The sequence below is a fragment of the Centrocercus urophasianus genome, unplaced genomic scaffold (assembly GCF_019232065.1).
Source record: "Centrocercus urophasianus isolate 14NV4802_14NV808 unplaced genomic scaffold, USGS_Curo_1.0 seq_16, whole genome shotgun sequence".
In the NCBI taxonomy this organism is placed as follows: domain Eukaryota; kingdom Metazoa; phylum Chordata; class Aves; order Galliformes; family Phasianidae; genus Centrocercus; species Centrocercus urophasianus.
This window is the reverse complement of record NW_024884711.1, coordinates 27,827,775-27,839,933: the sequence shown is the minus strand read 5'-3', so window position 1 is coordinate 27,839,933 and position 12,159 is coordinate 27,827,775. Positions and strand designations below refer to the sequence as shown.

Sequence of the window (12,159 nt, the reverse complement as noted above, 5' to 3'; positions counted from 1 at the left end):
TTTTCTTGCCCTGCTGAGTTTGGACTCTGAGAGAGAAGAGAGAAAGCTAGAGAGTGAGAGGTGTAAGGCTTTGGTATGGATGGGACGTGTAAAGAGCTGGAGCAAAGGTAAACTAAGTGCTCTGGCTGCTTTAGGTAGTTCTGCTGCCAAAAGCAGTTCAGAGGTAGGTCACTGTACGTGTGCATAGCTCCCATCCTTCCCTCTCGTAACTCAGTTAATCTTAGCTGCTGAGTTCTGGTCCAGTCCCCTGCACCACTCGTGTATTTTATACGATCATTTTAATTTCTTCTAAAAAAATAGAAATTTTCCTAGAAAAATAACACAGGACCATGCACTTTGATCTTTGATGCTAAAATCCTTATGTATGGACTCTAGCCCTGGTCTGTTTGCATTCCATCTCAGCAGGTATTTATGTATTGTATTTAAGGTTAGGAATTTTTGTCCATACTGGGTAGTAGATAGTCTGTCTGCCTCTCTCTCCACTTTATTCACTGTAGGTATTGCTGTGCAGCCCAGAATTTCAGCATGTCTACTTGTTTTGCACTGATGTAGTGGCAGCTTACTGGCTCTGAATCTTTTGGTTCCCTATCACTTCTAAAAGTCTTACCTTATCCTCACAATCCTTCATTTGTAGAAAGCCAATTGGAGCCAAGCTCATCTTTTACCTCTTGGTTTATACAGCATGTAATACCATGGGGTCTCAATCTCAGTGGAAACATCTGCACTGTGGTGTCATAAAATAATAGATTACAGTACTACTGTGCAATGCTTTTAGTGCATGCTGTACATAAAATAACTTGTGGGAAAAAAAAAAAAAAAAAGAGCATTCATGATCTAAAATAACTTGTGAAAAAAGAACACTGTTTCTGTTTTTGCTGTTGTTTCGTGGCAACAGCTTTAGCTGATGTGCTGTCCAGACTCTTACATCTTCCATTAGTAGAAGGCTTTTGATGTTTAATGTAGCAGGAAAACCCCACCTCTGATGTTAAGTCAGCATCTGCTTCCTTTTTTTTAAAAAAAAAAAATTTAATTATCCTTACCATGGGGTAATATTTGACCTATAAAGAAGAACTGTGTGAAAGTGACCTAACATTCTGAGTTACAGTTTCCTTTATGGAAATCTACTATAAAGCTTTATAGAAAAATAATATTTTGAGAAGTACTTTGTCAAAATTTCTGGAATGTGTAAGTCCTACAGTATGATTAAAAGGTGTGTAAATGGCATATTTTCTACTAAATTTTATGGTATACGTCTTAGAACCACAGTATATATCTGTGTTAAAGAAATACCTGAGCTACTCATGAAATATATACTTTTTTTTCCTATCAGGCTTAGGAAAAATAATGTAGAGCATTTTTCAATAATTGGTTTATTCATGTCTCAGAATACGTCACTACTGAGAATATGATTAATTAAGAACATAAAGTTTTCCATGACTTTATAAAGTTAGAACAGAATTTCATGTTAAAGCAAGAGAATGTATTCTCTAAATTTAAAATTCTGGGATCAATTGGTACAAGCTCTTTGCAACAACAGAGTTCCTTGATATGGGTGACCACTGTCATGAATATAATGTTAATTTTCCCTTTAGCATACATGGGCTTGAGCAATCTTCAGAAAGACATCTGATGCTGTTGTTTCATATCTCAAAATGTATTTATTTGTTACATATCTGTCAATCTTGTTTGATTTTGTTCTTTATTGTCCAGTAAAGGATCTCTTCTCTGCCAAATAAATGTTGGTAGCATATTTCAAAACAGGCAATGTATCCTTTGATGAGTCTATCTTATTTCAGTAATACTTCTTGGTGTGGCAAAACAGATAAAAGAACCTTTCCCTCTGAGCTTCGTACTAATGTGGCTTTATGGACATGGTTAGTGGGCGTGGTGGGGTAGGGTTAATGATTGGGCTAGGTGATCTCAGGGGTCTTTCCAATCATTAATGGCTCTATGGTTCTATCTTTTCTCTTTATTACTTTATACTGCAAATTACACAAGCTCTTCAGCTACTCATTTACCTAATACTCAACATAACAGCTTTTAGAAAACGAGCTTTAGCTTTGTCTCCCAGCTTACACTTGAATTAGTGATGAGGAATTCTCTGTGAATTGATGTTCAACCTGTTTCATATATGTAACTTCAAAAAATCTGGTAGAAAGTAGATATTTTTGTTCTTTTGCTCACTTACTGATGTATAGTGTTAGAAGAAATCTGGATTTTTATACTGAACTTTGTCTCTCAGCACAGTTAGCAGTATAATTCTACAGAATTTGTTCTACTAATACAGCTCACCTCTGAGTTGAATTTCTGACTTCTGGATTATTAATTGTAAAATATAGCACTTCAGTGTCTTGTGAGCATGAATTGAAGTACAATAAGTTCTGTTTTAAAGCTAAGAGGAAATGTTTTCACTGTGAGGATGCCCAGAGAGGTTATAGAATCTCCATACTTGAAGATATTGAGAACTGGAGTAGCTATAACCTTGGTAACCTCACCTGCTGACCATGCCTTGACCAAATGCTTGTACTAGAACACCAGAAGTGTCTTCCTATCTCAGCCAGTCTATGACTCTGTGATAATTCTCTGCTTCATGTTAATTAAATGCGTGAACTTTTTTGATTATGCTATCTCTCAGTGACAGTGATTTTTGTTTAACTGTTCCAGTTTAGATGATATCTTAGTTGGGGCCCCTCTGTTTATGGAACGAGAATTTGAGAGCAAGCCTAAAGAAGTTGGGCAAGTCTATCTGTACCTGCAGGAAACTGCTTTCCTCTTCCGAGATCCACAAATTCTGACAGGCACTGAAGTGTTCGGCAGATTTGGCAGTGCAATCACTCACCTTGGAGATCTCAATCAGGATGGATATAATGGTAATTTTTATATTAAGCGATAATATATATCTTTTCTTTGTAATTATGTCCTTTTTTTCTTAATTTCATCTCAATTTCTCACCCATCCTACTGGTGAGGAGTGAGTAAACTTCTGTGTGGGGTTTAGCTGCCTGCTGAATTAAACCACAACACTGTGTATCATTGACATTAGAAATGGCTAGGCAGCGAACATGCCTGAAGAAGACTTTTTAACTTGTAACTTCTCTTCAAAATCAAGAGAATTCACACTAGCCCTAATAAAACTGATACTCAGAGCCAAGCAATTAAAAGCTTATCTATAGAAGTGCATTCGTATTCGCTACACTGCTATCTTTATCTGACTATTAAAGTTTGAATAAAAATGCTATCTGTTGTTTTATAATTAGATTTAAATAATTAAGATTTTGCATTTGTTTAAAAGCAGAGTTCTCTTTCTTTCCTCAAATGTTTGGATGAATTGAAAGAGGTTTAGTAATTGGAGCAGCTTAGCTGCAATAAAAGAATTGGACAAATACACACATGCTATTTTGGAATCAGACTTCCACTTGTAATCAAGCTCTGAAAGAAACAGCTTCTCAGAGGGATTTTTCTCAAATGGCAATATCACACAAATTCAGTAGAAAATACTCGTGAAGTAAACTAGGAGACTAAGTTTAGGAAAATAGTCAAAGTAAGCTTGCTTAATTGTGTGAGAGAGCTTGGATGTCCTGAGCAGATTGAGTTAGTCTTTTACACGTGGTCAGTAACGCTCTCATCTTACTTACATAGATTTCCTTTCTTCCTGTTTCCAGGTTGTTAGAGATCTGCAATTCAGATATCTCTGCATCTAAAACCCCAGGAAATTTTTGCTGGATAAGTTATTTTGAACAGCAGTCTTAAAGATAGTTTGACCACTCAGGAAAAAAAAAACGAACATGAACTTAGCTCCTCTTTAACTTGAGGGCTCTTTTTCAGCAGCAGTAGACTCTAGAACAGTGTGGACAATTTGTGACTCTTGTGCAAGGGATGTGTCATCTCAAGAGCCATCAGATTTTATTAGGATTCAGGGTACACAAAACCAGAATCCCTCCTGTGGGAAGAAGTTGCTGGGCTGTGGCTCGCGAGAGAGACTACCCTCACAAGATTGTCCTGGAGTCCCACCATAGGATTCAGCTGGGAAGATTTCCTGTTTTCTACCTGTGAGCAATAGTAGATGCCTTCAACTTCTCTGAGCAGGGAAGACTGGTCTCCTTGGCATTCTGGTAGTGGAAGGAGGGTATGATTCTGTTTTTCTCTCTCACTGTATGAAGAATTCTAGGAAGAATCTAGAGTCAAAGTCTTCTACTTCACAACTGAAGATACAAGTTATAGGGCTTTGTTGCACTACTGCTGTTATCATGAGGGTAGGAGTTCCAGGTGCTGAAATCAAGTTTAATAGATGAGTCCAGCATCAGCTCCTGGATGAGATCCTAAAAATTACAGCTGTAGATATGTACCCTCATCTTGTTTCCTATTGGCTAGTTCAGCTAGTTCAGTTGCTGGACCTCAATCTGTGATTCTCTCTGCTTCCTGTGTATTAGAACTATGAAGAGCAATTGAGTTCTACTTTTTGGATATGCAGTGCTCAGTTGCAATGCTCAAGGCCTCCTGCTGAATTCTTGACTCAGTACTGCTCCCATTTCTCAATAGCATGTTGTCTTAGTATAGAAAAATTATCATATTCTATTTTTCTGTTTTGTGTACAAAAGAGAGAGTTTGAGAGGGTAGTTTTTTGTTGTTTATATTGTCTATCTTATTGGGAAAATAAATTTTTATAAGAGCTTTTCCTTATCGATTATATAATAGAGGAAATCAGGAAATTTTTTTTATTTTTAAATGAAAATAAATAGAAACAAAGTTATTAGATGTTGGTTTATTAAAGCTTATCAAATTCCTCAGAGATAGGGCAGAGGAATTCAGTGTTGACTGGTAATTTATTTGTAATGTAATAACCTCTTCATAGGATGATTCTGTAAGCATTCATCATGAAATTTTGACACATAAGAGATTATGAACGTTTTTAAATATTTGCCTTTGAAGTAGAATTCACGGATAAGTACAGAAAGTGATAGTTCTTCAGCATACATAGAAGCCATTTATGTCTGTTTTCCTTTAGGGACTTAATTCTTGCTTATTTTAATTAAGCCTATTCTTTTATTCTTTTACTGCACCACAGACATTGCCATTGGTGCACCATTTGCAGGTGAAGACAGAAGAGGTAAAGTGCTCATTTACAATGGATACAGTAATGGGTTAAATACTCACCCTTCCCAGGTTCTTAATGGAGCCTGGGCCTCACAGTCCATGCCTTCAGGATTTGGCTTCACTCTGAGAGGAGGCTCAGATGTAGACAAGAATGATTACCCAGGTAAGATTTTTCCATTAGAAGGGGAATTTCATATTTCTGTTCTCTGGAAAATGCATCATACCTAAACTGCTCCTTTTGGAAGGCACAGGTCAAGTTTAAGAATAGATGTATTTTTAGACAGTTCTAGTTTGCTTTCCAGAGAGTTAAAGTCAGACAAAACAAGTACTCCCTTTTCTCTCGAAAGACATGGTCAGAAATCAGAAAAAGATTCAAATAGTTACATTAACATAAAACATGTGAAGTTTACAATAAAAAGCTTAACCCTTTCCCCCACTTTCAAAAACTGAATGCTCTCAGTTTATTGAACTTGTGATGTGTCCTCCATCCTGGCATTCTTTCTTGATTCAAAACACGTGTTGTAGAACAAGGGATTGCCTTGGTTATGTTACTGGGTTGTTGTTTTTTGCTGTCTGAAGAGATGCTAGGCTGTACATGGGTTCTTAATGGCTTTGATCTAATTACAAAAAACAAGAATGTAATGATACTGCTTTAAGGCAGATATTTTGTTTGGGCCTCTCTATGCTCGTTTGTTTGTTTTCATTCTGCTACATTGACTCTTCCTTTTCATGTTATTTTTGATTCTTCCTTATTAGCTTACCTGACATGCATTCAAATTTGTCGATTTGATGGCATCAGTTGCGTTTTGCTAGGCAAGAGGTGTTATTTCTTAAGAGCACTATTCCTAGCATCACAAGTAGAGTGGGTGTTGAAGATATTTACTTTCACTGTCTCCTCTGGAAGCAAATTTATTTCTTTACATTATAATTCAGAAGCCTAGCAAGAGTGCAATAAAACATACTTTGTCATTGTGAAATGTCCGCATCTACAGTGGAATGCTATGTCTTTATTACCCAACTCACTGTGAAATCACTTTTGTTAGTTTGGGTTGTTTCAAGGCTAATGTTCTTAAAAGCTGTGCTGTTTATGAAGGGAAAATTGTGATTTTCAAAGAAACAGAACAGCCTTTTGCCTTTTTGTGATAATTGTAAAAAACTTGAAAGAGGTTTTTTTCAAAAGAGAGAAGAAAATTGCTGGAAAGGGGGGTCTACAACAGCAATTACAGTCTTACCAAACGGAAAAGCTGGCTGCAAAGTAATAAAGTGAGGCTATCACAAGATTGAAGAGAGAGGACCTTTAAGCATTTGACAAAAGAAAGGGCTTTTAAACATTGTTCTGACTTTTTGTTTATATGTTGTTGATGGTGCTATTAATAGGCTTTCACTGTCCATGACTAACGAGGCTCTTTTGGACAGAGAGTTCTTTATTAAAGTTTCAGCATTTAAACATTTTCTAAAGCCACACACAAGGCCCCCAGCAAAACCAAAGAAAACAGGATATTGCATTCCTGACATTTCTAAGATTGGGAAGATAGAGAGAATGAAAGGAAAGATTCTTTCAGGTCACACTGGGATCCAAGAAGTCTACCTAGTGTAAAAATCACAATTTGTGGGGCACCTTTTAAGCTAATTAATGAAAATTTGGGTGATGGGCCTCACTCTTTTAAAATTTACACGAAGGAACTGGCATACTTTGTTCAGTTGTGAGATTTAGTGGATTTTTCCTTCTTGTCATCATTGGCTGAGCTATGCATCCTGATATTTCACATTATGGTATTAGCTTACTATGTGTTAGATGATTTGGGTTTATTACACATATTATTTATTTTAGAAAGAAATCTGCATTGGTTGTAACTAGCTTTTCTCTCTGTTTCTCATCTGAGAAGCTGGATGGGCGGTCCAGAGCACTGGTGAGAGTCTCTCAGAAAACAACAACCTAAATAAAAAACCTTACTGTTAGTTGACCACTTCTTCCTTAAATCACAGATTTGAAGCACCAAAATAGAGCTGTATAAACAGCAGAACTGTGGCACAGTATTAGCACAAGAATTGAATACTTTCCTGTGGGTGAAAGAAAGAAAGGAAATCATATGGGGAAATGCAAGTCCAGGGCAAACATGCTAGGCAGTGAAGCAAGTAATCCTTCTTATGTCAGAGAGCTTTTCTTCTTCTCCTGGCAGAAGTCCTAAGGGCAGCCCTTGTACAAAGAGGAAAAAAGGGACAGAACTTCGAAGGAATAGGAAGGAAGTTTTATTTTAGGTGTCAGCTGAGAGGCAGAGCAATTGCTGACTCTGGAAAGTCTAGAAAACTAGCTTATAATTCAGTGTTTCCCAAACTAATGACCATGGCTGTGATTCAAGGAGGGTTGTGAAAGATCAGAAAAAGACCTTTTTTTTCTTTCTTTTTTTCTTTTTTTTTTCATTTAGGCTTTTTAATGACTATATTGTAGAGCTAACCGTTTTATAGAAAGAAAAAAGTAATAAAACTTCACTCTCAGAAGTTCATTACTCTGGAGAGTGGGAAATGAGAGCCAGCTGTAATGTCTGGCTGCTGGTATAATCATGTATTGCCACAGTCTAAGGTGAGAGTCTCCCAGCAATTCTCTTCCATGGCTGAGGCCAAAGTGTTGTATGAAGACGAGCTCAAAAAGGCTTGCAAGCAATTCAGGATTTCAGGCACCAGTTTGTGAGGACTTGTAACTATAGCTGTGTTTGTACAATTTTCTCAAGCCCTTTTACCTAACATTGCAAGGCAGGCACATCCCTACTAAGAAATGAGGGGCTGAGAGATGGGTAATGCTCTGCTAGATGGTGCAGTTAGAGAAGGAATTACAAGTTGAGGAATATTGTTTCTGAAAAGTGAGGATGAATCAAGTCTTTTTTTTCTCTTGCACAGGGATTAAATCCAGTTTTTGCTAGAGGTTCAGGTCAGACAGAGATCTACCTATTTGCTTTCTGGGAAAGAGCAGCCCATCTCATTTGATACAGGAATTCATATCTTTTGCTCCTTATCCAAATGCCTGTATAAACTCAGGAGCAAAGAAGAAGAAAAAGTTTATGAAAGCTGCCTAATACTCAGGGAAGTTCAAATTCTCCAGCTTTTCTGTGAATGGATGTGTGGTTTCTCCTTCCTCCTTTTTCTGTAGCTCCTGGCCAGCACAGGGTGAGAGACCAACCAGCTCCTGGGCTTACCTAGGAAAGGCAGAGGAAGACCCCCTTGATCCCCAGGACCTCCAGAGTAAAGAGAGTGAACTGGGAAGTTGCATAACAAATATGAGAGAAGACTAATCAGGAACCTACTGGTACAGATCTGTATTGCAGATCTGTCTGGCTCTGTAGCCTGTCTCCTGCAGTGGCCAACAGCTAGGATATCCAGGAAATTGTACAGTTGTTGTGACATTTCCCGAATATTCACCCAGCTCTAACCATCTGGAGAAGCAAGGTGTCCAAGTCTGAAGTTCTGTCCTTGCATTTAGCCCTTTACAGACTTTTCTATCAAGAAATTGACTACCCAGGGTAATTGCAGCCTGTGGCAAGGGGCCATGCAGACTAACCATGTGTTTTGTGAGGAAGTAATTGCTTTCACTGCATTGCATTCAAGTCGAACATTGCCCTTGAGAGTTTCTTAAGATGTGCAGCAGTTTTTGTGCTGTAGAGACAGTGAGCAATTCTCCTGTACCCCACTTGGTTTACAGACCACTGTCATATTCCTTCCCTCAACTATGTCTTTTTAATCCTGAGACGGAACCTTAATTTACTTAATTGTTCCTTTTGCAGTGGCAAATGGCCCTCCAGTCCTGCTGTACTAGTGGATAGTTCAGTCTTGCCATTACTGCTGCCTTTTTTTCCATGCATTTTTAAGTAAGAGCAACTAATGGCAGTGTGTAAAGTGCAACTTGTGTCTAGCCTGATGCATTGTTTCTGATAAAGATTTTATCATTGATTTGGTTTTCCAACTTTGCTAGGATCAAAAAAGCTTTTTTTTTTTTTTCTATCAAGAAGAAAATCAAAATTATTACTTGAAAAAAATATTTTTGATTTTTTTCCATTGGTATCAATAATGGTGTTTATGCAAGAAAATAAAGTGAGCCAAAATCTGATGTCTGGCTGTGAAGCTGCACGGCACAGCTCAGTTCACCATCACCTGATGAAACCCTGCTGCCCCTGAAATAAGGTGGCTATATTCAGACTGACTTTTCAGAAGGATCCTTGACCCAGATTATTCCCCAGGCCGTCCCTGACCACTGTCTTGGTCAGGGCAGTGTCTTGCTGGGCAGTTCCTCACCTAGAAGAAGAATTCCAGTACCAGACAATGGTAATGATGACAATGAATGGATGGATGCTCCTCTTTTTGTTTTCATGTAAGAATTAGGCAAATGTTACAGTCAGTTAATATAACTAGAGTATTTATCCATTCCTTCCTGTCATGCTTTTAACATCTGTGGGGGGACTTTCATTTGCCCTTTAGATTCCTTTATTCTTTTTCCATTTTTGATTGCATGTTGCATCTAATAAGGTGGTGCTCTGAGGCACAGTGCTGTACTTCCAGGTGAAGAGACGAAATGTGAATTCAATAGGTAGATTGTTTTGTTGAACAGCAGTTCTTCAAGCTTTGCCCAGGCTCTTCTGCAGTCCTGTCCTAAGCTCACCCTTCTTGACTGTCCTCTATGCTAGAACATTTGAACAGCTTAATGATAACTTTCTCCACAGCTTCTACTCCCTTTCCAGCTAAATCTGGGACTTTTAGGGCCTTTTTGCTCCATTCTGAGCGTTGCTTGTGTCATCAAGGCTTGGAGCAGGGAATGAGGTCGTAGCTTAGGCTTTTGTTTTCTGGTTAATTTTACTTATCATTTTATCTATCTTTTTCTAATAGCATAGCTCAATCTTGAAAGGAGCAAAATAAACCCGTAAATTTGTTTAATGGGAAAGAAATTTGTTTCTTTTTCCTTCTGGGCATCAGTTCAGAACTGGTCCTGCTGAGCACTTGGATCTGTAATTATCTAGGTGCTGGTGCTGTGCTTCCAGCTGGTTCATCTATCTGTGCAGGGCTCAGCTTTTGGAGGCTGTAAGGTTTCCACCCTCATATTTCAGCATATGCTCAGTCATTTGGTGGCTGATTATAGCTAAGTAAATCATTTATAATGAGAAACTTACTCAACTCATTACGCTTGCTTTCTTCTTGTGGCACATCCTCCAGCAGACTGTGGTTTCTTCAAATGTGTTTGTGAGCCAGCATTATTTAACCAGTTTCTTTTAACCATGTGGGTGGATTCTTAGCAGTGCTCTTTGTGAATTAACTATTCAGAAGTTGTTAATAGTTAATTACTTAATTGCTCAGACAAATTCTGCACTTTGTTTCTGCTCCCTGCCTGCTTAGACACTTGTATAAAGTCTTCTCTGTTAACTTTGAGATTCTCCTGGGGTAAGTGCTGCATAAACTTCAGCCTCAAGATATCCCAGTTTTATACAAACCCAGTCTAGCCTTTTCTTTTGGTCATTCTTTTTATTCAAGCTGGCCAGGGAAATAAAGGTTTCTTCAGGCCTTACTATTTTGGGCTGACTTATTATCTTAAGAACAGCGCATGTTTTATATAAACAAATTACGCCAGAAGCATTTTAAGGAAGAAACAAATTTGATAATCACACAAAATTTCCTAAGAACTTCAGTAATCCAGTCTAATCTTATTTAAATAGGGGTATTTAACAGCTCCATCTGCTGAGTACATTAACTCAGAGTGGGAAGAAAACACTCCAGTTTCTGAGAGGCAAAGAGAGTTCTTCAGCATTCATATTTTTTGGCAACAATAGGCAGTGTGCCAACAGCAGCACAGAATTGTAATCTAGTGTGATTAAATTATGAAACTGGTCCAGAAGATTTGTTGAAGACAAATCAATGAAAAGTTTCATCTGTTCTGGTAAGAGGGGACTGCTGAGCGGGAGCCAGAACAAGGGCATGGCTTCTGCCAGCAGATGCAGCTGGTAGAAATACCAGCTAATTTTGTTTGCACATGAATAAACAATCAAAAATATCATGACAAGCCAAGAATCTCCTGAAAATATGCTAATTTTACAATTAAAAACTGAACACATTATCTATGTAATTTATAGAGATGATTTTCTAAAGTTCTTTGAGACATTTAAGGAAATTAAATTAGTATTATGTACAACAGATTATAACAATGAAGCAGTTAATCCAGTAAGTGGGCATTTACTGACCTGGTAGAATGGTAACTGCCTCTTTTTGGATCTGTTATTGGTATGATGGAGTGGATAACAAAGTTGTATTATGAAGGGTCTCAGGTCTCATCCAGACAAAAAGAGGAGCACTGAATTAGCTTTTGAATGGCAGAATCATAGAATCATTTGAGTTGGAGGAGACCTCTAAGGGTCATCTAGTCCAAATCCTCTGCAATGAACAGAGACTCCTAAAACTAGGTAAGATTGCTCAGAGCCCCATGCAGCCTGATCTTCAGTGTCTCCAGGGATGAGGCAGCCACGACCTCTCTGGGCATCCTTTTCCAATGCCTGTTATCCTTAACAAATCTGCTAACAGAATGGTTGAAAAGGAAGGATCAAGGCAGTTGAGAATCATTCTTCTATCATAGAAGATAGTGATTGTGGTTTGAGTGATGGTTGCATATAATATTCAGTTAAAATCCTTGAGTTAAGGTTGACTGAATGGTTAACACTGTGTCTTTCATTATGGTCAAGCCTGTAGTAATGGCCATTTAAAGAAAATTTTATTCCATTCTGCTGAGGTTTGGGAGGTCAGTGATCACTAAAATCCTAGAAAGCAGAAAGAGGAGGAATCTGATGGTGGACCTTCCTGGCCCTAATTAACTAAGGGAACAAGAAAGACTCACAACAGTATTTAACAAGATTTCCAGTTACACAGATTTCTTGGTCTTTTATGAAACTTCCCGTAGTACCTCTATTTAGAATTCTAATTATTTTCTAGTTACTACTTCTACTCCATAATTAAGCTCACAAACTGCACACTGTGCTGTTTAACACTGTCAGCAAACCGTTCAGAGCCCATAAAGTAAACACTCATGGCTGTATCCTGA

General features: G+C 38.0%; 1 protein-coding gene across 2 annotated transcripts in view; it reads left to right on the top strand.

The window, feature by feature from the left end:
* The window catches only part of ITGA8 (integrin subunit alpha 8), a 99,499-nt gene that overhangs the window by 27,571 nt on the left and 59,769 nt on the right, over positions 1–12,159 (top strand). For both annotated transcript variants that reach the window (XR_006168568.1, XM_042817386.1), the window contains exons 12-13: positions 2,665–2,870; positions 5,065–5,256. Coding sequence is in view for 1 of the 2 variants with exons in the window: in XM_042817386.1 (XP_042673320.1) it covers positions 2,665–2,870; positions 5,065–5,256 (398 nt within the window). In the remaining variant the exon portion in view is untranslated. The remainder of the gene's footprint in view (positions 1–2,664; positions 2,871–5,064; positions 5,257–12,159) is intronic.